This window comes from Corvus cornix, chromosome 3 (genome assembly GCF_000738735.6).
Source record: "Corvus cornix cornix isolate S_Up_H32 chromosome 3, ASM73873v5, whole genome shotgun sequence".
In the NCBI taxonomy this organism is placed as follows: Eukaryota; Metazoa; Chordata; class Aves; order Passeriformes; family Corvidae; genus Corvus; species Corvus cornix.
Genome location: NC_047056.1, coordinates 4,829,818 through 4,856,900, shown reverse-complemented (window position 1 = coordinate 4,856,900; position 27,083 = coordinate 4,829,818). Strand labels below are relative to the sequence as shown.

Sequence of the window (27,083 nt, the reverse complement as noted above, 5' to 3'; positions counted from 1 at the left end):
CACCACCAAATAAAACGTTCCTCAGCCTTCCCTTTTGCACATCAGCTCTTTGTCACATAAATGCTCTTAATTTGGCTCCACCAGATCTCAACCCTCTTTTTGCATTGGCCAATTCCTTCCCTAGAGAATCTATAGAAAGATTAGCACGTTTCCCTCAAGTTTCCCAAGTTCTTACCAGCAGCAGAAAAAAAGTCCTTTCTGTATTATCTTCTCACAAGGGAACTTCAGCCAAGTGTGTGTCTTCTCAAATAATTTCTACTGCTGTATTTTTTTTTCTCTTCACTACCCATCCCAGGTCTAAACATTGCTAAACCATCCAATTTTACACTATCCATTTAGGAAGGGCAATGATAAATTAGAGAAACTTTTTTTTTCTTTTACAAACCACAAAAGGATTAGAAAAATTGTAATATAGAGACTCTGAGTTCGTGTATCACACAGAAAATATTACAAGAATCGTGTTCTGAGAGGGTCTTACTTATTTAATCCTCAGCTGGCATTAAGTGCAAATGGCAAGATGGCTCAGAAAGTCAGGGATCTCTGCAGTGCTGGGAAGCTGTCAGCAAAACTCTTCTTTGGTAAGGGCAGGTACTGTTGGAATACCTGGTGATGAGAGTATCACTGAGTCACTGGGAGAGGTCTCATTACTCCTGAGGAGTGAAAAAAGAGGAAAATTGCTGTCATGGTTCCATTTCTGCATAGTGAGAGTGGTGCTAGGGGCACCTTCTGCTTCTGTTACCAAATATTAACCCTGAGTCTGCTTCAGTGCCAGTAAAGGGCAGACCAATACTTGGGCTGTAAGGAATGGTTTGATCAAGCCCAGAATCCCATGGGGAAATATGGGAGTGATGTAAAGGAGCCTCATTAAATAAACTGGTAAAGTGCAACAAAATTCACAGGTGGTAAATGCTACTATTTCCTCTTCTGAAGGGAAAAAAAAGTGTGAATGTTTTACCAACAGGACTTATCAGCGCTGTGTTGCAGTAACTGTTAGAAAATTGTTCAGCACAAGTTACTTCCATGCCAAGATAATCTCCAGCCGAACAGGGACTTTCATAACAGACAAGACGGCAGCCCAGACCTGTACAGTGATCTCTTCTTTTTTTTTTTTTTTTACGTGGTCAATTTACCAGGCTAACTAAAGAAGTCGATTGTCTTAATTTCCATTAATTGACAGTATAATCATTCCACTCAAGGGCAGGGCTGCTGTTCAGAAGGGCCTGGGCAAGCCAAAGGGATGAGGCTGACAGGAATCTCATTGAAGTCAAGGAAAACACAGAGTTATGTGCCTGGGATGGGGTAAAGAATGCATTGGGACGGATGGGCTGCCTGCTTGAGGCAGAGAAGTGGTGCCCAGTTACAGGACAGAGGAGCAATGGCCATAAACTAAAACACAAGACGTTTCACCACAACATGAGGAAGAAATTCTTCACGTTAAGGTTGACACAGCACTGGAACAGGCAGCCTAGGGAGGTCATGGAGTATTCCTGCCCGGACAGATTCCAAACCCACCTGGACGTGTTCCTTTGTCACCTGCTCTGGGTGACCCTGCCTTAGCAGGGGGCTTGGACTGAGGTCTGCTCCAACCCGAACTATTCTGGGATTCTGTGATTCCGTGGCAGGCCCTTGGAACGGGGAACACTTGTTTTAGCGTGATCCCGCAGAGCTGGTGCCTCCCAGCACCCCAGTGAAGCCATTAGCGCTTTTTAAGCGGCTCCCACAACACGGCGCCGCGAGCGCGCCTCCCAGCTATGTGCCCCAATACAAGAAAGGTCAGAAAACCTGACCGAGCGCACTGGAGAGTGGCCGGAGCAGCTGCCCTGAGGCCCTGTTGGAGCAGGACTCCGGGCTTCGGACAGCTCAGGGCCTGTGCCCGGGCGGCTCCCGCCGTGAGGGGCGGGCGGGCGCCGGGAGCAGGTGCGGGCGGGGCCGCTGAGGGAGGAGCCGCCCCTGGCCCGCGCAGGCTCCGCCCCCGCGGCGGCCGCTCGCGCCCCGACTTCCTGAGGGCGGGCTGGCCGAACATGGCGCCGGGCCGCTGGCGCCAGGGCGGGCCGTTCCTCTGCGCTCTGCTCCTCGTAGCGCTGCTGGGTCCCGCCGTCTGCTTGTCTTCCACCTTCTACAGCCCCGGCGAGCCGCGGAGCAGCGTGCGAGTGCTGTGCGGCTCCAACTGGAGCCTGGTGTTGCAGGGCCAGTGGATGTTGGAGTTGTGAGTAGCGGTCGCTTTCCCGCCCGCCTCGGAGGCAGTATGGCCGGGGGGTGAGGGGGGTTCCCTGCGAGGGGCGGGCATGGCCGGTGACTCCAGCCCCGCTGTGGGGAGAAGGGGGCCGGTCCGGCCTTCCCGCCCTGCAGAGGGGCCGCGCAGCTTCCCCGCCCCGGCGGTGGCTGCCCGGGGACGGCGTGAGGGAGGCAGCGGGCGGTGCCCGTGGTCCCCTCTGCCCGCCCTCAGCCGCCGGGCACACCCCGCGCTCGGAAGGAATTGTCTGACAGAAGGAGCTGCCCCGCTGGGTCCCATACTGTGTGGGTAAGAGTGCCCAAGGTTAAATGGGTCACTCCAGGCAGAGGGGAACGAGGGGTATGGAATGAAGGACATGGAGCTGTTGGAGCGAGCCCACAGCAGGCCACCAAGTTGATCAGAGGGATGGAGCACCTCTCCTTTGAGGAAAGGCTGAGAGAATTGGGTTTGTTCACCCTGCAAAAGAGAAGGTTTTGGGTAACCTAATTGTGGCCTTCCAGTACCTGAAGGAAATTTACAGGGAAGATGGGGCAAGACTATTGACAAAAGCGTGTCATGACAGGATAAGGGGGAGTGCCTTCAAACTGACAGATAGTTGGGTTAAATTGGATATTGGGGAAAAAATTATGTACTGTGTGGATGGTGAGGCCTGGTACAGGTTGCCCAGAGAAGCTGTGGCTGCCCCATCCCTGGAAGTGTTCAAGGCCAGGCCGGTTGGGGCACTGAGCAACCTGGTCTAGTGGAGGGTGTCCCTGCCATGGCAGGGGATGGAACTGGATGGTCTTCAAGGTGCCCTTCCTACCCAAACCATTCAGTGATTCTGTGAAGCAGCTGTCCCTCAGGTTCTTGTCCGAGTGTCTATGGTTAAACGGGCCACTCCAGCCAGCTCCCCACTGGGAATAGTGTCCGGCATTGCTCCTTGTCCTGCTCCCACACCAGGGGCTGGCACTGGGCTCTGTGTGAGCTCCAAGAGGGCTGAGTTCGGTACGGAGTATTTCGCAGGAGTAGGCTTCCGAAGCAGAATTACATAATGTCCTAGCCTGCCTTCACTCCAAGCCGACTTGAGCTCGGAGTTCTCCTTCAAGGGAGACGCATCAGATTTCATTAACTTCTGACTGACTGTAGTGGTGTGGTGGATTTGCTTGTGCCATGACACAGTTCTTGAAATGCGCCTGACTTTTCTTTTTTTTTGTTGTTGGAACTGTCGCTCACCTGCTTGTAGGAGCTTGTGGGTTTTTTTTTTAAGACGGCAGTGAGTAAAAAAGTAGTTTAAGTAGGCAGTATAGTCACGTGGTACCTGTGGGCTGTGCAGCTACGAAATAGGATTTTATTGTGGCATATGTGCTACTCTGTGCAAGTGTTTGAAACAGTTTGAACATCTGAACTCGCTCTCCCTCCTAAGTAGTTAGCTAGCTACTTCAAGTTTCGGTTTGCTCTTGTATTTTGTTTATCTCTAGTCTCTTCTTAGCAGGATGGACTATCAATTCTCTTAAGGCTTTAGTGCTCAGGATCCTACTGGACCCTGGTGTTAGTCAGTGAATAGGTGGGAACAATCTTGAAACAGCTGATAGTGACCCAGGTGTACCAACTGTTGAGGTTGAGGATTTAGAATGGATTTTGTGTCTCACTTCATTTATTGTGATCTAAAAGGCGGGGGAAAAATAAATTTGTTTTCTCACACTGCGAGATTATGTTTTAAATTGAAGTTTTTTCTCTTGGGCTATCTTAGTCCAATGTGGAAGCAATTGTATAAAAGTTACTGATTCATACACAGGGTGATGAGTTTTAAGGAGGAAGATTATTTATGGCCACTCAAGGTTTTTATTTCTAAGAGAAAATACTTAAATAACTAGTGGTGCATGCCTCTGAAGAAGAAAAAAGAGAGGAACTGACTGGAAATCAGAAGTGGTTGGGATAGCAAACAATTAAAATCATTTGGAAGCCTTTTCTCCTTTTGAAAAATTGCTCTTTGGTTTAGGGTGAGAGGTAGCTGACAATAGCGGTGGTGGCAGAGTTGGTTTTAGTGTTAGCTGGGCATGGTACGTGTTTCTGCATTGCTTAAATGAGACTCTTAATTAATTTTATGCAGTGTTTGATGTGTGAAAGATCCTCGGGTCTCCATGCTGTTTCCTGTGGTGCACTACTGGTGCTTTCTGCTTTTCTCCTGAGGAGGAGCCTTTGTCTTTAATGAGGATGAAAACTCCATGCTGCTGGTGTGGAATTAGTGAGAGTTTGAGCTCTAGGATTGATTTTTTTTTTTTTTTAATGTTTTGCGAGCAGAATCCGGTCCGGGTTTTCCCCCGATCCGCTTTCCGGATGAAATCCGGTCCGGGTTTTCCTCCATCCCTGCTCCCGGCCCTCATCCTCAAAATATCTCTAAGAGGAGAGGAGTAAGGGGGGAAATTCAGTTTTGTTTTGGAAGTGAAGCTGGGGCAGGGGTTGGACGCAGTGAGTTTTTCAGTTACAGCCAGTGAGTTTTTCCATGGGCGGTAGCGGCTTCCCTCTTGCCTAAATATTCCTGATAAGGCTTGTGGCAGAAACTCCGTGTGAGAATTTTCAGCCCAAGTGGCTTCAGTCAGGAGAACAGCGAACACAGACAAATCCGATTCTTGCAGCAGTTTCTATGCTGGTGGATTTTGGCTTCACTGATTTGTATCTGGTTTAGAGCTGGTGATCCAGACAGGAATCCTGAATGTCAGTCCATGGATTCCTTCCATACTGTCTCAGGCTGCTTGGCAGGACTGCAGTAATGTTCAAGAAAACCTCATTTGTTTGAAGAACCTCCTATTTATTTATAAGACCTTTGTTTTCCAAGCAGTGCTTTTATTAATGCAATTGTTACTATAGCATCTTCATGAAAAAAATATTTATTTTCATCAACTGCTCTTTTGCAGCCTCCTGCCCTGGTAGGAACAGGTACAGATGCTGTTTTATGCCAGTTTTTCTATTTGGGAAGGTGGAAAATCACTGTGTAATTCCACTTTGTTGTTGTTCCCAGGTGCACAAATAGAGAAACTTAAGTTTGAAATTACTTGTGTGTGGGATCTGTAGCAGGAATAGGATTTTTCTTCCTTCATCCCTCCTAGCTGAGGTGTGTGTACTCGGCTGGTTTTTTGTAAATATTTGGTTATTCATAGCTGGAAAAATTGCAGGCTCTGGAAGCGCTGCTGCATTTTCTTGATAAAAATGTTTTGGAGAAGGTTCTGTATCTGCCAGACATTGCACCATTTTTTGGATGTTGTTACTATCACAGCACACAGGTCTGGGCTGGAGTGCTGTGAGTCTGATGCTGGAATGAGCTGTGTTAAAAAGTTTCCCTACTTCCTTATCTCTAGTCTGTCGCTGTGAGATAACGATTCATTAATATGAGGAGTTTTCTTTTTGTCTTTAATATTGTGTCTGTTTGGAACACAGAAAACTTATTTCTGGTCTGTTTACTTAAAAGTGCATTTTACTGTTGTAAACAACACTTGTTCCGAGCTTGATTTATCTTAATTTAACATCCTCTTCTTTTTAAGTAAATTCAAACAAGCAAAGAAACAAAAAAATGCAGCCCATCAATGCACTTGTAGTCTTCATGCCTCTGGTTACAAAAGAAACTATTTATGCTCTTGGTGCATCTGTAGTACTTTATGTGCTTGTTCGCATATAGGGTGTTAAGTGTTCTGATTCCCCTTTGTTTCAGCACAGACTTACTGCTGTGTGTACCTGAAAAAGAATGTCTTCATTGTCCATTTTAATTCGAGCCAGGTGAAAATCAGGAGACAGGTTAATAGTCATGTTTCCAAGGCTAGCTTGTTATATTTATAGTATAGGCCCATACTTTTTACTTTTTCATTGTCATTTATCATTAAACTTTCCCTACTATCTCGTTGGACAGCTGATTGCAAGGGTTCAGCCCTCCCACCTTTTGTCTGTAGTTTCAAGGGAATGTGTTTAAAATGAAGCTGAATGTTTTGGTATTTAGATGGCTTAATGCTTTTAATCAGATGGCTTGAAATACTTTGTGTAAATAAAATCCCAAAGAATTTGCTAAACTATTTAACAATTGCTGTAAGTTAGGTTAGGAGTTGAATAAGATTGAGAATTTTCTGTCACTTAAGAGTGTCTAGTCTCTTATTTCGTGTTAGTATCCAGGCTTTTCTTTGTCCTATTCTGAACAAAAAGAAACCAAAACAACCCAAAACCCAATAAAAACCAAAAAGCCAGGGGAATAAAAATCAAGTTATCAAAACTCTGTTCTGGTTTTGAAGCCTCTGCAGCTCTGCTGGCTGGGTCCAGAGGAAGTGACCAAACATTTTATTTAATAACTGAACACACAGCTGAGTGCTGTGCTGGGCATTGGCTGAACAAAAATTGCAAAAATGCGATGGTGAAATACCCTCCTTTGTAGAAGAAACAAAACAAAACAGGTGCAGAAGGGGACATAAAAATACGTAGAATGATGGAGCTTAATCTGCTGAAGCTCTGAAAATTCACATAAGTTTTCATTGATTGGTTTGCTTTCTATTTTAAAAATAATTTCTCCGTGTTTAAAAAAAAAAGGCTTGTCTGGGTTGGAGGGGTTTGGCACTCTGCAGGAAGCTCCTTGTCAGCTTCCAGGGCCTGTGTTGTGGTGATACAGATCTGGGTAAATGACAGGGACCAACTTCTGTATCTTTGGCTGCCACCTGCTCACTTGAAAAGTCATTAAAACTACACCGTTGATGCGGGGCTTTTCTTTTGTTGGCATTACAAAGCTGCCTATCCTGCCTCAAGACCTATCTGTATTGAGAAACTGTCTTTTTTTTATTCATTCTTTTATGCTTGTGAAATCTGTAGCAGTAAGGCAAAACTATTTAGAAGACTAAAAATAAGAACTTAATTCTGATACTGCTTTTACCATTCTGTTGGATACTGTCTCAACACTTTCACTCTAATTTTGATGGTACTCCCAATATGAGCTCCATCAAGCAGCTTAGGGTAAGCAAGTTTTGCTGTTTTTTCTTCAGCAAATACTCTCATGCCTCTACCCGTAAGCTGTTTTTCCTTTTTCCTAGATTCTTGCAACTTGGTGAAATTGCCATTGGAGCAAAGTGTGGAATGGTACTCGGTGTTACATCTGTTCACTGATACTGTTGGTAATGGTAGTGAAAAGGCAGATAAAAAGAGTCAGTTAAATGTACTTGAAAAGGAGTGAATTGGTGAATTCAGTAACCAGCCAGGTACAAGGAGAGATAAGTGGCTTGGAGCTGGAAACTGTGTATCAGCGTATCAGCACATCTTAGCAAAGTCGTTCTGTGTTTACTGATCTACTCGGGGTGATATGGCAGAATGGCACCTTTGCTCAAACTGGTTTTAACTTGAATGAGGTTTTTTGTATTGCCTCAGTGAAGTTGTTGGTATTCGAAATCCAAAGCTTGTTCTTTTGTGCTTTAGATCAGAGATAAACAGAAGTCAAAAGCAAAGTCTGTGTCTGAGAGCTTCAAACTTTGCTTTTCAATTGCTTTCTTTATGCCCTCTGCAAAAAGCTTTAGGTATTGTAATGGAGTAGGAACAGGAGAAAACACCTGGATACTTGGAAATAGTGATTTTAGTTCACTGAGGTCAGTCGTCGTTGCAGTGATAGATGTTTGCTGCCTTATCTATGGAGGGCTGATCGTGTGTGAGAGCATTTCAGCTGTAAAACTGTGCTATGTAAGAGGTCTGGAAGGATCAGGAATGAGGTGTGTGTTGAGCAATATACAATACCTGCTTGCAGTGAATAGTTTGGCAGGGTCTCACTTTTAGCTCTGGGGTGTTTTCAATCTGATTGTTGAATGATGAAGATCAGCAAATTGCCTTTTAATGTGTAACAGGCTTCTGAAAGCTTTCTTTCCTTAACCGAGTGCCCAAGTCTTGATTTAAATTCCAGTGAACTTTGATTTTTAACTTGGAAAGACCTTTTTTCTTGCCACGCCTGCTTGCATTGCACCCTATGCCCTCCAAGTTAATTGCGCTACCCCCTTGTGCACAGAGAGAAGAAATGGGAGTAACAGCCCTAAATTTGGTGGTGTTGACAAAGTGCTAATTGTTTCCGGGCCTGCCTGGAGCATGGCAGAAGAAATTTGGTTACATCTGCTTTTGCCAGGGACCTGCTCTTGCATTTTGTGCCTTGAAAAGTAGCAAAGACTGGTTCCACCGCAGACATGGGGGTCTGCTTCCCTGCTCCTACAATTATATTTTTTTTCTAGGAATTTAAGAATAGTAGTTGTACCATAACTTCTGTGGAAATACGAATCAGCCACAGTTCTAAAGGATTCATTAGAAGACCCTGTTGAAATGAAGTACTTCCCTCAGTCCTTCAGGGTGCAGGAAGTTTTTTGAAACTTTTGATAAAGATGATGTAAGTGTCAAGTATTTTAATCTTCAGTAACTTAACCTCCCCTTACACTTTCTTTTGCATCATTTTAAGACTGAGAAAGAGACACAATTAAGCTTTGGTAATTGTTGGGGTAATATAATTTTGTTATTTCCAGGAGGCAGTCATGAATTCCTTGATGCCTCAAATGCTGCACAACAAATGCAGACATGAAAGCTTCAGGAAAGTGAGGGTGTTGAGGTGAACAGCAGTGGTAACTCTTGCAGAAATCTGATGTGTATTGCAAGTTCTCTCTTGAACATGTGGGAACAGACTGTTTCCCGGCTGGCAAGAATTGGATGTGTAATTTCAGGAATGTAAAGCAAGTATTTTAATCCTGATTGTCTGTGCTGATGTTCAGCTGGAGTGGCTGGATCTTGTAGCATTGTATGGATCTATTGCCATCCCATGCCCAATACTGATACTAAAAATCAGGCAGCCAACAACTACAGCTTTTTGTGAAGTTCAGTGTTATGTCCTGTCACTTCTAAACTCTGACGTGGGTAGATTTTAATACTGCTTTGAACTAAATGAAATATTTTCAATCATATGACTGTTAGTCGTGTATTAAATATTCCACTTAATTTCATTCGGGAGAAATTCTCATGCATGTCAAATGTAAATATAAATTTTGATGGGGTCTAAATTTCTATTCCAAAATCAGATTTAACAGGCTAAAGGATGTATTAAATTTCAAAAATCTCATGGTGTGAATTTGACACATCTAGAGAAGCTGGATTTAGAAGACAGTCAAATTTCTGTCTTTCATTTTAGATCAACGTCAGCTGCATTATCTGATGGATGTTTGCAGTTTCTTATTTATCGGTCAAGCTCCTATAATAAAATAATCCTGTTTGTAAAGTACAGTATCCGTCAGACTGATATTAAAAGCTCTCTACAAGCCAGCAGCACAATGGAGAGCAGTGCTGCGTGTGAGACTTGTTTCCAGCATCTTTTTGAAAGATACTGAGGGTCTGTCTCTTGGCAGGATAAGATTTATGTCCTTTTTTTCAGATGCTTTCACACAGAATGATATTGACTTAAAAAGACAAGATATGGGCTTTCACAGTTAGAATAATGAATTTCTAGTACAGTTAAATTAAGAAGTATTTTTAAGTTGTGTCCTTTTATCTGCCAAGTGACAAGATTTCATTTTTTTAAATACAGGAGTATTTAAAAGTACAAAGCACTCAGAGTAAATTTAATTCCACCTCTTCTGTGAGAAATGACCTGTTTTACATTAAGCTTTACTGATATGAAACATCTGGGGGTGGCTGGGGATATCTCAGTCTGCAGCCACTAAGTAAGCATTCCTGCTGACAGCCAGAGAATAGGAATTGCCAGTCCCTAGGTCAGATAGCAGTGGTGGCAGACAAACCGAAGTAGTAGAGAACCTTGTGAAGGTTCCCAGTGGTGGTTTTGTGCTAAGGATCTTGGACTCTGCCCAGGAGGGAATGTGTTTCTATGGTTCGCAATGGACGCGTGGTGGCATTTGTGGAGCACTGTGACAAGGAGAGTGTCACTAGACTCAGTGCTTTTGCTTTTAGAAACCTCCATCCCCGTGGTAAATCAGATTAAAGCCCATAAAGGTCTCTCCTCATTAGTAAAAGGCTAAGTCTGTGCATGGGCAATTGCCCCAGCTCAGTCACAGGCTGTACCTACCAGTCCTGGTTCCCTTGTTGTGTGTGTGACAGGCCATGGCAAGCTGCACAAGTGTGAGGCAGACTTGGCCAACCAAGTTAGGCTAAAATAAATAAAAGTGGCAAAAGGGGTTTTATCAGCAGCTTTATCTGCTATTATCCTTTCATATTAGCTGTTCTGTTTCTTGTTTGATATTACCAGTAGGTGCAAAATTGGTTTAATTATTCTGATTGAGAGTGTAGAAAATTCAGCTCTTGAAACATGCACTCCTGTTTTTCTGAAATGAATCCTGGGAAAAAACATGACAGTAAGTATGAGCAGTAGAAATTTGATGTGTGCTCCTTTTAAGTCTCTAATGACTGCTATCAAAAAGGGCATGTTGTGATGTATGGAGTAGTGGGCTAAGGCAAATGCAATTTTGGGAAGTTCTGAGGTGTGGGAAATCAATACAAAATGTTGTGATGAGGGATGCTGCTTCAGAGGACAGCCTGGGTTCAATAATTCAGGTAGCTGCCATGGAAATGGATTTTATTTCCTATGTAAACAGAATAAATCACAAGTGGTGAGGAATTTGGATATGAATTTCTCAAATCTGTGATTTGTTTTAATAATATGGGGAAGAGCACAGGGATTGATAAAAAAGCTTTCTTGATTGTCTGATTCAGTAGACCTGATTAAGAAAAACTGTAGTTTTTTTTCTTTTGTGATTGATGTGTTTGTATTTTCTCTGTACAATGAATCAATTTGAATGTCTTTAAGAGTATTAAAATATTTACACTGCCTTCCCCCTTTAGTTACGCTCCTTGGTGTCCAGCCTGTCAGCAGATTGAGGCGACCTGGGAGAGCTTTGCAAAGGAGAGCGAACGGCTCGGGATCACTGTTGGAAAAGTGGATGTCACTCAAGAACCAGGTATAGCATGAAACAGACTGTTTTAATAACAGCAATTATTCAATATAAGTACCAGGTACTACTTCTTAGGCTTCACAGTCAAAATAATGTTATCCACACTTTCCTTCTCCATACAGTCATATTTCTGAACTGAAGTTTATAAACTCAATTTGAAGGATTAAAGAATTGAGGGAGTGATCTGGCTTAATACTGAATTAAAAGAGGCTTATTCTCTATTTAAATCTTCTTCACTGGAAGCTGTTGCCTGTCTCATTCCTCCAACCTGTCCACAGAAGATTCCATTCTGTAGCCTGCCGTTAGGAGAATTTCAGGGTATGGTAGAGGGAGCCTTCTTTAATTAAAAGTCCTTAACCGTTTCCAGCATGGTGCTGGTTTGTCGACTGGTTTAATTGTGGTGGTGTGTTAGAAAGCTGTTTCCTGTTGGTGATGTGCATATGCAAATATGTTTATAAAAACACTTCTCCTAACTATTTACAGAGGCACGAGTGCAATCTAATTTATTCCTTTGGTGACTCCTTTCAGAGTTTTGAGTGTGTCTTTGTACAAGCAATATTAATATTGTATAAACCTCTGCATCTCCTGGGAGTGCTCTGTGCTTGTTTGGGCTTTGAGGGAATAAAGGATTTTATCAGTAGTATCCAAGGACTGAAAGATGAGATGTTGTTAGAAAAAGAAGGCCAAGCTTTTCTGATTTTTCTTTTTGCTTTATAAAGTGTGTGAAAAATGTGTTCATTTTATTAGTTGCAAACATGTTGAACAGATTTACTGTATCAAAACCCTTGTCTCAGAATCAGCAATCTAAGCTGACAAGAAAATGCTAGCTGTTCTAGACCTTGTGTAGGTTCATGTCTTGTTAAAAGTTCACAAGTATACAAAAATCCTGTATCAAAAAGCTTCATAAACTAATCATTATATAGTGTAATAAAGAGATGAGTTTTAATATTACCTTTCTAAAATAGATGAAACCTTTTTTAAATAGATGTAAACTTAATACTTGAATTTCTAATGTTGCTGAGAGTCCTGATCCCTAAGCATGGCTAACTTCTGCTAGTCTAAGGACTGACCAAAACATGAATTTGTACCAAAGCTCATGTAATAAACCTACAGCATCCAGTTCAGCACTGAAAGCTGTAGGCATTTCTAAAACTAAGGAATGCTCAAACTGGAAATCAAACATTTATTACATATTTGACCTTTGGTGCTGATGTAATTTGGAAGATACGTGAGTTTCTATGGAGCTTTCCAAAGTTACTGAGGTATTTTTACTGTGGGCTTTGCATCAGCCTTTCAGTTGTGTTTTAAGTGCTCTGTCTCCTTTCTTGCTTGCACAATGGTACTTTAATTAGTCTTAGTTATGTAACCCCTTCATTGAATTGAATTGAAAGTAGTCAAAATGTGTTAAATTAGGGGAAAACCACGAGATGAGTGCAGAGTTACATAAAATTGCACTTCCAAACCGGCAGGAGAAAGTGGACATTCATGGTGCTTAATTGCAGGAGATGCCTGAAGAATAAACCCACTGGAGCCTTAATGGCTTCACAGCAGATTTCAGTCACTTGATGTTCCAGCCTTAAAGTGCTTCCTCTTGCCTCATCTTCTCCATTGAAACATTCAGTGTGGAACAAGCAAATAGTGGAGATGCTTCTGGATCCTTAAGTTCTGCTTATTTGTGGTGCCTTTTTTAAGCTCCCAATCACAACATTTACCTCTGAATTGAAACAAGACTCCATGGATCTTCTGTGTCTTCTTTGAGTAGTTGGCTGAAAGCAGCTGGAGTTCTAGATGACATCTCTATTCTCTCTACATTTTCGGGGGCGTGCATGTGCAAATAGAAGATTTTTTTTTAATTATTATTCTTGATTAGCTGTTTTCATAATGGATGTCAGTTTTTGATTTGCAAACAGAGACAGATGCCTAACTGTATTTCAGATTGAACTAGTAGTCAGTTCAAGTTTGCATTAAACAGGCACCAAAACAATTCAGTGTGTTCTTAAATTTTGTAGCTGACTCACATCTGGTTTTACCAATCTAGGGAGGTGCCTTAGATAACCAGCAAACCTCCACCTAAAGCGTTGGGGATGCTTAGATGTATTTCGTAACTTTTAGATCTCAGTGTTGCTTCTGAGGTGTTCACCCTAGGATAGGCCACAGGTAAGAGGTTTGAGCTGTTTTGTTTCCTTTGCCTGAGTGGTGTTTGTAAGAACTTCAGAGAGCCTGTCAGTGTTCCCACGACTTTCTCTGTTCTTAAGCTAATTATGTTCTTTATGACTCTCCACCCAGTTTTCCTTGTGCAGCTGTGCTGTCTGCTTTATTCATTCTGCTCTTACACTTGTGGGTTTGTTTGCATTGTATCTCCCTGTGCTGGCACAACTTTGAGCTGTTTCAGAAAGTTTTTCATCACCCTGCCTCTCGTAGCAATAAAGGCAGAGAAAAAAGCCACAACCCTTTGATGCCTATTCCATAGAGGAATTCAAACTAGGGAAAACATTACCACTGAAACTTTTAAAAATACCTGGCTTACTTCAGTATGGCTCATCTTTGTCTCTAAAGGCAGAAACCCTCTTGCTACAATACTTTTCCATGGCTAATCCTGGCGCCTAGAGCTGTTTGCTTTATTGAAGGCTGAATAAGACCTTCATTTCCCAAAAGATTTTCACAGAATTTTATAAAAGGCAAAGTTAAATAACTGTACTCTTTACACTGGTACTTTATATGAATTGCAGTTGCTGGCTGTAGGAATTCAGCCCTTTCTAATGGACTCTGAGTGCATCTAATGCTGGGCTGGTCCAAAACTTCAGCTGGGTGCAAATACTGATGAGACAAATCCATTGATGAGGAAAACTACCTCTCAGTAAACATTCTTCAAGCTAAACATTCTTCCTTAATTTGTTACCAATATTTAGTATCTGTTCCTGTTTGTAGCATATCTGAAGACAAACTGTTAACCTGTATTTACAAAACAGTGGTGAAAGCTGTGCAGCCTGCTGCTCGCAAGTCTAAAATACGGATCCGTAGGTATTTATAGATAAGTCAGAATGCTGAGAAATTTCAGTGTTACTGATCTGTTTGTGTTGTCTTCTTCCTTTTCTAGGCTTGAGTGGTCGTTTCTTTGTCACAACACTTCCTACAATCTACCAGTAAGTGTGTCATACTGGAAACTGCAGCTATTGACTCCTACTTGTCACTTGATTTAATCTGTAAATGAAATGTGGGGGAACATGAAAGAAGAGTGACTTCTGATTTCAGCTCAGGTTATTGTAGCTTTGGTTGCATGATAAAATCCTTATCTGAGGCTTTTCTTTAGTTTAAGTGACTTTACTAAGTTTCCCTGTTATCCATACTAATTAAAAATGGATCAGAGAAGACTTTTGCTGTATCTCTTCTCCAATGAGATGATATCATCCTTAAAATATTGAACTGTTCATTAAGTCAGAGCATTATGAGCCGTGCAGATATACAAACAAATACATATATATGTAAACTTTTAATTCTGAGTTGTATTTAGAAATGGTTTGGTTGTTAACCTCATGTGCTTTGTGTAGTGTATTGCATTTACTGTAGTGCCAGAGAATATTTAAGAAAAATAGCATCTTTATAAACAGCAAAAGCTCATGCTGTTTAAAAACTGGGATTTTTCCATCATGGGTTACAGTTCCCAAACCTTCAGCTCCCAGCAAGTGAAATCTATAATGTATGTGGGGGTTTTGGTTGGGGGCTGTCTGTGCTGATGGGAGTTTGTTTTGTAGTGCCAACGATGGAGTGTTCCGCAGATACCGCGGCTCCCGGACCCTGGAAGATCTTCAAGGCTACATCTTAGAGAGGAAATGGGAAGCTGTGGAGCCTGTAGCAGGATGGAAGTCTCCCTCTTCTATAATGTAACACTTGGCTTTTATTAACAAGAACTATGTTTTGTAGCTCATTATTCATTAAGGGTCTTGTGTTGATAGTTTAGACAAAAGGCCTTTATTCCCTAGACTTGCAGGCTTTGCAGAAGCAATCATTATTGACAGCCTGATTCCCAGCTTCTCACCTTTAAAGGCAGTTTATTTTCTGCGTTTGCTTTTGTTTGTGCTTGCTAAGGCTTGTTTATGTCATCTTTGAAAAGAGATTAAGGAAAAAAAAATACAGCCAGTGAGCATTATGTAAAGTGGCATTTCCAGTATCTGCTGCGGCCTGGAATCAAGCGTGTGTTTATGTAGATTATTACTTCCTGACTTCTGGCTACTGGGCAGCCTTCAGCTTTAAGGATTTCTTGTTTATTTATTTACAAGAGAGTCTTTTGTCCCCCTTTGGAATACCAAACAGTGTAGTGCTTACAGAATACATAAGAATTTGTTTTCAGGGAGGTGGATTTGCTTAGAAATAGTGTAGAAAGCTTGCATGACAGGATGAACTAAAGATGTGAGTGGCCTGCAGTTCATTCTGGCTGAAGCTATTATGTGTAAATTCACAAAGAGGAGGGTCCTTATTTTTCATGTGAGAGGGAGGAAGAGCTGTAGGATATTTAGGAATGGGGAGACGAGCTACAGGGCTACTGTGAACCTGTCCTTCCATTTCCTTGTTTTCCAGGATGCATGGCATGGCAGGGCTGTTTCACTTCTCAGGATGGATCAGGGTAAGTAACTGCATAGTGTTTCCCATACTCCCTTTTTATGTTTAGAATAATAATATGTTTAAAAGTCAAAACATAACTGAATATTTTTATTATCCTTTTATGAGAGTTCATTTTGCCTTGCATCTACTGCACATTGATTGTATGATATCTTTGCACTCTTAAGTCTGTAGTGCCAGGGTTCTATGCCAACTATGGCAGCTTGATTGTAAAGATTGTCATCCGTGATGAAAATACTGATTGGAATGAGAGAATCTTCAAGGCTATAAAGTAGCTTTTTGAGAGCTGCTGCAAAAATGGTTGTAAACAGCAGCAATATGTTAAATATCTGCCAGGTTCTCTTACTTCATGCTATTGCTAAAGATAATCCCCAGGTTCATTTTCAGAGTTGTGAATGAGGCTCCTCTGCAATTTGTTTGCATTGTGTATTGCACAGAAGGGAGGGCAAGGGGGTTATTTTTTAGTAATAATTTCTGCATCTGGGGTTCAAACTGACAACACCATTTGCACAGGAACATGATGAATTTGGATAATAAAGTGATTATCAGAAGTAAAGGAGAAATGCCTAGCTATTCTGAAGTGTGCTTTAAAATATCAAAGCATATTTTACTTTAAAATATTTCAAGATGCTTTCATTTGGGAGCTATCCAGGTTTTTCCGTGACATCCAAATACTGAGAAATTTCAGACCTTTCTGGTTTTGGTCAGAAAACATCCTCTTAAAACCTTTGAGTGTCACTGAGATTGAGAGACTGTATTTGATTGCAGCAAAATATATTATTCTTGTAAAATGTGCTTCAGAAAAGAAATGTAGTTGAGAGTTAGAACAGTTTGTATCACTTCTACTGAGCATCAAACTAACACAGAATCACAGCAGAGCTCTGAGTTGTGTATCTTTGATTCTTTCACTGGATAATACTTACTTTTTATAGACTTCTGGTGTTTCTCTTCCATGGTTGCTCAGTACTGGTGTTGTTTCACTGTAGTTTCCTTCCTGAAAGATTAACTGTTCTGGGAAGAAACATGTAATTTGCTTTCCACTTTGAATATTTCAGCTGTACATTTCCTCATTCCTCCTGCTCTGCTGTCTTATGCTTGGATAAATACCGGAAGATGTTCTGACATTTAAAAGAAAACTCTTGGAATCTCTGTATTTAAACTCTTGTAAATGTTGATTGCGGTTTGTTTTGAAAGAGACTTAATGTCATAATTGACTTCCTACCAGCTCATCTGACTCGATGTGCTGCTTGATTCAGCCAGTTGAATTTGTAGGTTTGAGGAACAGACTAGAGTTTGAAAGAAATCTTAATACTGTATTTGGATTGTTATATTCAAATTTAGAAGTGAAATCATTTATTCAGTGTATGCCTAGAGTGTGTGGGTCCTTTTAAGAGCTAAAAAGCTTCAGTAAGAACTAAATGGCTTAATTCTACTTAATGAAGAGTTGGCACAGAGAGATCAAGGATGTTGTGATACTTTCCTGCCACCTCTGAGGCTCCTCATACACCCATCTGCAGTAAGGTTGTGTATGGCATCTGTAATGCTGAGCATCTCAGGGAGAAGGAATTGTGCATCCTCTGCTTAAAAAGCCTTTTAATGTGAACAGATTGGTACAAAACCCCGAGATTTAATGGTGTCAAAAGGGGAAGACTTCGGTATAAATACTGTTAAATGAAAGGTCTTAATCAGACAGCAATTTATGTAATGGTATTGGCAGTAGGACTCCTAAGTGGTTTTAGGTATGAAGTTACTAAGTATTTTCTTGTCATTTCCAGCAAATTCATAACTACCTCACTGGCACTCTTGGAGTTCACGTTTGGGTTTCCTATGCCATCTTCATCTTGGCTACCTTACTGATTGGCCTGTTGCTGGGTTTGGTAAGAAAACACATTATTTTTTTTTTCCAGTTAACTAGAACTCTTGCTTTGCATAAACATGTGAAAAAAATAAAACCAACTTTGCTCATAAGATATACTTAAATATGCCTTGCTTTAATAATACATTATAAAATACTGATATCTCTTCCCTGATATCCAGAATGTGTTAAGGTGGTTCAAAGCTGTCCAAGGGAGGTTTAGGCTGGACATTAGGAAGCAGAGCATGGTCAGACACTGCAACAGGCTCCCCAGAGAGGTGGTCAGTGTCCCAGGCCTGTCACTGGTTAAGAAGCATTTGGACAATGCCCTCAATACAAATCAGGTCACCTTCTAATGAACTCCGTGCTTCAATTTAGATTTGTTTCGTCCATCCACTAAAATGAGTGATTCTTGTATTGGCCTTTTTGTATCTACGACTGTTCTACTTAAGGGTTGAATGTGTGTGGTCAGTGGATCAAGAATCCAAATTTCTAAGAGCACAGGCTTTGTGGAGGTTTTATTAACCAGAGAGGAATTGGTTTTGTAGGAGTCAGCAACGTAAGGGTGCTGCCACTCTGTTACTCAAAGTCAAAGGATAAAAATATTTTTTAAAGCTTTGAAGATTTGGGGGGTTTAAGTTCGGATTAGTTGCCCGTTCCACAAGTGCATTCTGCAACTGCAAGAATGGTTTAAACAGTTCTGCTAGTTACTGGTTTAACCTGCTGCTAAGTCACTATTCCTCATAGGAAGATTAAAGCTTGTTTCTGGGACTTGGATCTCTGCCCTTCAGCACAAATCTTAGTGAAATAAAGAAAAATTTTGAGAGTGTTTCTCAGTAGTACTGGGGGGTGATTTCAATGCAGTTGAAATTTGAATTTAGGCAAAACCACATTTTTATACATGATGTGCGTACAGAATTGTTGTATACAAGCAAATGTTTTTGATTATTCATTTTCAACAGCTGCGTTTTTCTAGATGATAGATTTTCACCAAACGAGTGCAAATCAAGTTAGTATAACTAGGAGCAAGTGAATATCATGTTTTGAAAGAAACTTTCCTTCTTACTCCTTCACTAAAAAATGCCCAAACTGAAAAACCTGAAAAAATGTGAAGTTAATCTCTCAGCTCTTTCCAAAAAGCTTTTCAATGATTGAAATATATTTCTTTCACATGGTGTCAGCTCTCTCTTTTTCTTTGCACTATTCTTAGCATGTGACAGTGAGGCACAAATGTCTTCCTTGCATTTTGAGTGTCCTTGTTCTGTGCTGGGCTGGTTAAATAACAAGCACAAAAGGTGGAACACACATCTGTATAGGGGAGCTGGGGGTAGGAATAGAATAACATCCCAAAATACAGAAAATCTTGACCAATATTTTTTCATAGATTTTCAAAAAGTAAAAATCCTCAGCTGTGTTCTGAACTGTTCTTCAGATGGAAGCAGTGTCAGTAATGAATAAATTTAGGAAAGTAGGAGGCAGAAAATGGGTAGTAGAAAGCAGGGAATGCTGGTTAGTACACACTGAGAAAGCACTTTTTTCTGTGGTTTTATTTAGCTCTTATCTCTAAGCAAGATAATACAATTTTGTAAACTTTATTGTGTTTATCTATCTAAAAAGAATGAGTGCAGGGACTCTTGCAATTGCTAATAAATACCTTTTTTATTATTGCTAATAAATGCCTTCTTCCTTTCCACAGATCCTGGTTTTGATTTCAGACTGCCTTTGCCCAACCAAGTCAAAATACAGAGCTGAAACGCCTGGTAAGAGCTCTTAAGGGAGTGAGATGCTGTAGTTTAAAATGTAAATTTGTAGGAGAGAGGGCAATACACTGTTCAGACCGTAGGCGTGTACCAATAATCCAGGAGCCAAGTAAAATTGGTTTGTCTTTGGTTTGTAACTTGGTGGAACAAAATGAAAGCCTGTCTGTGCCCGATACGCAAGGAAAATAAATGGAAGTGGAGGAGAAATACTACTGAAGGTTTAATGAAATAACTGAAAGATAAGGAGAAGTTTTCAATCACAGGACCACAGAATGATTCAAGTTGGAAGGGACCTTAAGGATCATCTGGTTCCAATCGCAGTTGGAATAATAATCCTAATCAGTAATAATGTTCATCAGTATTTCAGAGTATGTCCCTGGTGATGCAACTTTAAAAGGCATTGTTGTGAGATTCAGTCTAACTGCAGTCTCTGCTTTGTTTAGAAGAAGCAATTACCAAGGATAACGTGGAGAACGCGGCGTTGGAAGAGCCGGAGGAGGCTGCAGAGCTTTCCGCAGATGAGGCGGAAGAGGCTGCAGATGTGAAAGATCTCTCAGATGGAGAAGATGCAGCAAATTCAAGTGCTGACGAGTTGGAGGAGGATTTACCACTTGGAAAAGAATCAGGGGAAGAAGAAATGGAAGACTTAAGTGAACAACCTTTAGCTGAATCAGAGACTGAAAGCACAGTGAGACAGCGGAAAAGTCAGGGGGCTGAGAAGGAACTATAGTTTTCCCAGTGTTGTATTTTGTACACTTGGACCAAAGAAGTGTCAGACCCCCTCAGGGTCTGAAGCTGGAGCTTACACTTGATTTGTCATTGGTGTTTACGCAAAGCTCTGCTCTGCCAGCAGGCTCCTCTTTTTTTAAGCTTAGTACTTGCTTACTTTCTTTGATAAGCACATTGGCTGTGTGTTGTGTGACTTTAGCTGTGACAATCAAAATCAGTGTCTTACCTGTTCCATGTCCTCTCAGAGAAAAAGGGGGTGTCAGCCTCAGTTCACCAGCTGTGAAATGAACACTGTGTGTGTGTGTCCCTCTAAAGACTGACCTGGGCAAGATCAGGACTTTTAACTCCACAGTAGCTTGGCAGGACTGTGACTTTTGTTCTGAATGTTGATTGTTCCCAAATGCCACAGAAGCACAGAGACGATTCACTAGTGAAAGGGGGCACCTTACTGGTCTTCTATCAAAAATGTTGTGTACCATGGGTTTGTTTTTATCACTTTCAAGCACCTTTCTCTTCCATTTCTATTCATGTTTGTTTTGGAAGTTGATCCTGCAGCTCACCCCCAGGTGTGTCAGTTTTTGGTGATCCTGAGGCTTTGCAGCTTGAGTTGTTTGAGCCAAGGAGTTGGGGTAATTAAAAACCTCAGGCAGAAAGAGAGTGGCAGCTAAATGTTTAAAATATGTTGGAACTTTCAAAAGGTTTAAAGGAAATAGTTTTGGTCAGGGGAAATTTTTTTTTTCTTTTGGTAATTTGTTCCTAGCAGGAGATTTTAGCAGGAAATATTCACTTTGGGGTCAGGAAGTTGTATATTTCTTGCCAGTCCAAGCTTGTCACATGCAGTGCTGTCCTGCCATTTCCACCTCGGAATGCTTCTGGCAGAACTCAAGCTGCTCTAGTGATGTTATCTGAAGAGGCACTTAGGCTTTTACCTTTGATCACTTTTCTACTTTTGGAACCATCACATTGGGAAAATAGAGGGGCACATGTGGGTAGTGGGGAGAAGCTTTGGGTTTTGCTTTTTATATCAGAATAAAAGTGTGTGTGTTGGACTGTGTAAAGTGAAAATGGCTTGTCAGGTAGACAGCATTAGGTGTGGTTAGACTTGGGTCATGAAACATATTCGTGTATCACTCCTTTGGGTTAATATATAAGTCTTTTTTGGGAAGGAGTACCCTCAGTGAGATCCTCTGTGTTCCTGCTTTGTTGATGTATGACCACGAGCGTAAGATGTGTCCTAATCTTGATATTATTTAAAAAAAAAACCCTATATATTGCATAAACCTTGCTAGCATGCATGAATTTCATCTTGTTCTTCAAGAATGAAGAGTAGTCAGAGATGAGATCATCTCTCATTAGCAGAGAAGTTGCAAGTGCAAAATGATGGTTTCCTTTGAGACTGAGATTAATAGGGCCAATGTGTGTTGAAAGCTGTTTTGTTGTTGTTTTTTAATGCTCATAAAGAACATACTTGCTAAGAAAGCTCAACTTTCCCATCTATGTCCTGTCACATATGTTTTGAAACTATGTTAGAAACTTTGCATTTGTCTGTTAGAGCTCCTCAAAGAAGAAAATTACACTGCATATCCTGAATTTGAAATTTCTTATGGAATACTCCCAGTCTGGAGCTTGAGTTCCATATAGTGGACACCTGTAAATGTGCTTTCACACAGGTGAAAACACAGACTTGATAATATCTATACATTGCACTATCTTGAGAATAGTTTGTGGTGTTTGGGTGTTGTCCCGTGTAACTGAGCAATTATAAAGCTGGCAGGCAGCAGAACTCAGCAGTAGGTGAGGCACACAGCAGCTTTTTGAAAGCTAAACTTCTATCTGCAAAAATCAAAAAAACTCTGTGGCCGCTGCAGTGTGAAGGGAAGAACTGTGCACTTGGAAGACAGTAAGGTGTTCTCACAAGAGTTGGATTTCCCTGCGGAGTCTTTGGATTTCACAAGCAAACAAACCCACAAATGGCACTTTGTCCTACAAGGCGCGTGGTTCGTGAGGATCTCTCTGTGGGAGAGATCAGAAGTCCCTTTGTGTGGTGTGTCTGAAGTGTCTGCTCACATTTCCTCTGTTGTTGCCTGTCACAGTTGGGTTTGGGTTATTTAAACCGAAGATAGGAAGGGTTTTCCATCATGATAGACTGAACTGTGAGATCACTGATGAACAGGGATTAAGTAAGCAGGCAGTAGGCGACAGCAGTGTAGATCTGTCTTTATTTGGAGAATCTGGAATCTGGAAATGAGCTTGGTCAGGCTCCTGAGGGTTCTTGAGCATAGGATGAACGTTGTTGTTCCTGAGTTTTCATTAATAAAGTAGGGAGTGCGTTTGACCATATTTGACATGTATTGGTGTATCTTATTACAAAGATCACTAAATTGTGAGTAAGGCTTTGCATAGAAAAGGTGATACTGTGCAACCACTGATCTCTCCGACTTAATTTTACATTTGTAGGAGAATTATTGCAGTGTGGTACTGGAGATACTAATTTTTGACTAATGTTTATCTGGAAAACAGCAAGCAGCAAACACTCTAAAGGCTAAATTTGTGTTTAACAGAAAAACTATTAGCTGTAGAAGTGTCATGTTAATATACCTTCCAGGATCAGGTTTTTTTCCACTAAAACACATTTTAATTGAATCATGTGAGTAGTGCTAATTAGACTGTTACAATAGTATTCAACTTGGTGTGTTTCCAAAAAGTCAGGATCAACCTTTTGTGCAATCTGGGTGTTCTGTTATCTCTGTTCTGTAAGGATTAATCATAAAGAAATGGAACTTGTTCTTGCAACCCCAGTATAGACAAAAGGGCCTTGGAGGAGCTGCTGCTGGCACTGTTCAAAATGTTTTGATGAAGGACAGGCCCTTAAGGCTTGTGAACTAGAGCTGTGTGTCAAAATTAATTTAAGATTGTTGAGAAGCAATTTAAATATCAATTGGGCTGCTTGCCACTGGAATGGGAATTCTTAACAGCAAGTCATGAAAAAAATCTGGCATGTTCCTTTTTCAAGAGGCTGGCTATCCATCCAGCATTCCAAACCTCCTGTCCTTGGGATCTGTGTGAAACTTCTATGCATGTCTTGGAATGCTCTGTCTCTACTGCCCCTGTGGGGGTGGCATGTGTTATGTGGGCGTTCTTCCTGGAAATGTTACACAGGGTTGTCTGTTACACAAAAGTGTTGCAAATTTATACTTATGCGTATTTTTACTGAAATGCCACATAAATTTTGTATTTATGACCTGCTTGGAGTCATTTTCATTTCCTCGGTGCGGAGTTGGCTCATCTGTGTTGTTAACAAAAGGTATTTTTTTTATATAATGCTGATCTTCCAATTAATCATAGAGGTTGTGACTTGTGAAAATTCCTTAAAAATCTTTAAAGGTAACCTGGGCATCAATGAAGTGTTTCCTTTTGGAGGGTTTTCCTGCAGTAATCAGGGCTCTTAGAGCTACACAAGGTAGCTAGGTTGCTGCGCAACAACGTAACTGAACCCTTAAAGGCTTTACCTTCTGCATGAGGTAGTTCTTTACCATCCCTGGGAAATCCCCTAACTCTGCCAAAGCTGTGCTGACTCCCTCTGGGATTTGGAGGTCGGCAAGGAGAAGTGTACAGACCTAAAGGAGCCATCCTCAGGTTGTGGCTCACATTCCAGGCAGTGCTGCAAGAATAGGCTGTAGGGGCAGCTGTGCCAGAGGGAGAAGAGACTGCCAGGAACCATCGCTGCGACCTCCTTGGATGGTGTGACCTGCCACTGGATCTGGCACCTGGGTTCATTCCGCTCAGGTGAGTTACCTGAGCTGCCTCTCCCTGTGAACAGAGCAGCTGCAGGGCCTGGGCTATTTGCCATTCACTTTGGTTTCCTTCTTTTCCACTGTGTTCATTTCCTAATGCAAAGTGGAAGCTGGAATGGTATCAGATGAAGCCTTGAGAGCATTTTGTTTGCTGTTTCATCAGCTGCTTCTTGTTCTCTTTTGTGACGCGAGAATATGAAGTCTTCTCAATGAAAACAGCACGTGGAATACTGCAGGCAAAATCTGATCAGGTTTTGAAAATTACTTTGGTTAAGCAATCAGAGAAATCCAAGCTCTAGTTTTTAGAGGAAATACTGAAGATACTGTCTGGTGGCTGAACTAAAGTGGTAGAAAAGCTTGGTTTTTCTGTCTAGAACTGGACCAGTTCTGGGAATGCAGCTGCCTAGCAGTGTGTGCTGTCATTCCCTTCCCTACTGGGGAATAAGTTGTGTTTCACTTCAGTGAGCACTGTAATGATTACTTATTTTTAACCAAACATCTTCATTCCTCTCCCATTAGAAAAACACTTAAAACACTCAGTTTTTACTTTCACTTCATCTTTCCTGAGGAGAAAGGAAAGCTCCATATTTAAACATACAGGAACAAATGGGGATTTAGTTATCCTAATATTTTAACTTAAATTTCCATTTTATATGGAAAGGCTTTTTTGTGGCTCATCAGAGTTTCTTGGAGCCTGCTGGTACTTCAGACTTTTTATATCTGTTAATCTGGATTCCAGGGGAGTGTGGGAGCTGAACCTGGGCACCATGGATTTTCCTGGCACAGGCTGTGCCAGTGCCTCACGTGCTTGCAGAGGATGCAGAAAGGACAGTGGCTATTCCAAGTGTCAGTCCTACATCAGGAAATTAAAAGATCACCCTTGATAAGGGCACTTTTTATGTCTTTGTTGCTGTGGCTGGGGGGACAAAAGTAACACAGATCTTCTTTGTGAATCTGCCATGGACTGGTTTCATTGTACTTGGAATCATCCAGCTCCTCCCAGGAGAATCAGTCCTCTACTCAATGCTCCACTCTTCTGCCATCCCAGCAGCCTCCAGACTTCCCGGCTGACTTCCCAAAGTAGACATCCAGGGGCCTGTTCCAGCCACCTGCTCACTGCTGAATGGCCAAAGAACTGTCCTCATCCCTGCAGCGTCCATTGGTTTTGACTCCCATGGTGGAGTTGCCAGATGGCTGCTGGGGTAAAAACCCCACAAATATTTTCTGTTGGTTCTTCTGACTGACTTGGAGGGGACAAGGTGAATTGGTCCAGCTTTGACTGATGTGAGATGCTATCCAAAACCACTCTAGAAAATGGGTATTTTATGACTTTATTTGGAGAAATTGTTTGTGGGGAATCTGGAAGCCAAAATAACTCTTTTACTTATGTAAGGTACTTGATAAAACAGCTTTGCACAACAGTCTTGAGGAATGGACAATGGCTTGAACATTAAAATATTTGAATTCTATGCTGCAGTTAACTTTTCCAGTAAATCTTTACTTCAGTTAACTGAAGGGATAAAGTCCCAGCTGGGTCATCTTTCTCCTGCAGAGGTTTTAGTGTGCTGACAGCAGACTGTTGGTGTTGTCTCTCTGATCCTGCAGCAGGACACAGGTCCAGACTGGAAGGCTGTGCACAATCTCCCTTTCTAGCAAATAACAGGCATCAGGACAAGCACGTTGTGGTTTTCCTCTGAAGTCTTTCTGGGTTTTGCCAGTAGAGCTTTCTAAGCCACAAGTTGTGTTTCTGTTCAATAATCCTCTGTGGGGTTTTTCGTCTGGAATTTGTGATTGACCTTTTTGAACCACAGTGAAAAGTTTCCTTTGCAGAGCCTGGTTCAGCTGAGCTCCAGGTGTGACAGCATTCTCTGTTTGTAGTTCCTGCCAGAGGAACAAGGCAGAAGCAGGAGATGTGGGACGGGATGTTCACACTACCCTGACTTGGTTGGGTTTTTCGACATCGACTGTGGCAGTGAGGTTTGTGTGGCTGCTCGGGCAAGCTCTTTGCTGTTCAGTCAGATGTCGTTCCTTGGCTCCAGGGTTAAAGGTCAAACAGCTGATGCCTCATTAAGCAGCCAGATGAAACCTCATCCAGAGAGAGTCATTATAATGAGGAGCCAATTACTTGGAGGGAAGCTCTGTGCCTTGGTGTCAGGTGTGCTGGGGAGACCTTAGCATTACATTTCATGTTTTCCTCAGCTTTGCTTCCGTTGTGCTGATCCTGGCACCTTCCACCTCACCACAGCTCAGCAACTGGCCAGCATGGGAAGTGGTGGATCCTGCTGCAGGCTCCAGTTCTAGCTGGATCCCTGAGCTCTGTGGAGCTTCCCAAGGTGTGTTGGCTGGATTGCAGCAGGAATTCAGTGATCCCAGAGGGGCCTAGGGATGTGACAGGCACATTTGGAAGGATCCATAAAGGGTAAGCAACCTTACAACAGGGGAGGGAAGAGGAACTTTTAGCCCAAGTGGCAAATAATGACCAGTAAAGTAAATCACCAATATCCTGTGAATGTGGCAAAGAAGTAGGTAAGTGGAAAGAGAAGTACCAAGGTGGGAAGAGTTTTGAAGAATACAGACACTATAGAACAGGGAGAGGGGAACAGTGGTGCAACGCTATTGTTGCCTCCAGAAATATTTGCAACCTCCCAACATGAAAACCCTTTGAGTTCATGAAGGTTGAGTTCAGCTGCACATATTAAAATGTTCAGCTATCATGCAGCACTTTCTGTCTCAGGCTCCAGGATAAATACCTGTTTTTAGCACAGATGATGCAAACTTTAAATAAATGCAAGCAGACATGTCCCCAGCTTTTTGCTGCGAGCGCGGTGAAATGCCAAGGTTAAAGCAGTTTGCATTTGAATTGTTTCTGACACTGATATGTGACAAATGCCTTGTGGTGTAATTGTGTGTAAATTGATATTAATGTGCAGTCTGCAGCTGGAAAACTGAATTATACACAGGTGATATACTCTTAAGTTCTCCCTGTCAAGCAATTACTGTAAACCTGTTGCAAACTCTGCATATTTTTTAAAATTGAAAACGAGTGGAAATCAAGAAGTGTTAACTAAGTCTGTTACACTTTGGATGAAGGTCATCTTTTGGACAAGATGATTTTATTTCCAGCTGGTGAGTGCATCTGACTCCTTAACATTTTAAGAATAACGAGAGCTC

At 41.7% G+C, this 27,083-nt stretch overlaps 1 protein-coding gene across 2 annotated transcripts; it reads left to right on the top strand.

Annotated features, from left to right (window-relative positions):
* Window positions 1-1,985: 1,985 nt before the first annotated feature.
* Window positions 1,986-23,363, top strand: TMX4 (thioredoxin related transmembrane protein 4). 2 transcript variants are annotated; one of them, XM_039569355.1, is made up of 8 exons: window positions 1,986-2,206; window positions 11,048-11,163; window positions 14,255-14,300; window positions 14,910-15,038; window positions 15,733-15,778; window positions 17,550-17,651; window positions 19,326-19,389; window positions 19,833-23,363. In XM_039569355.1, exons 1-8 carry the CDS (start codon window positions 2,022-2,024, stop codon window positions 20,117-20,119), a joined length of 975 nt encoding a protein of 324 aa, XP_039425289.1. In that variant the 5' UTR covers window positions 1,986-2,021; the 3' UTR covers window positions 20,120-23,363. The 2 variants fall into 2 exon arrangements, with proteins under 2 accessions (XP_039425289.1, XP_039425288.1); XM_039569354.1 differs by lacking the exon at window positions 1,986-2,206 and adding an exon at window positions 2,267-2,521.
* Window positions 23,364-27,083: the final 3,720 nt, after the last annotated feature.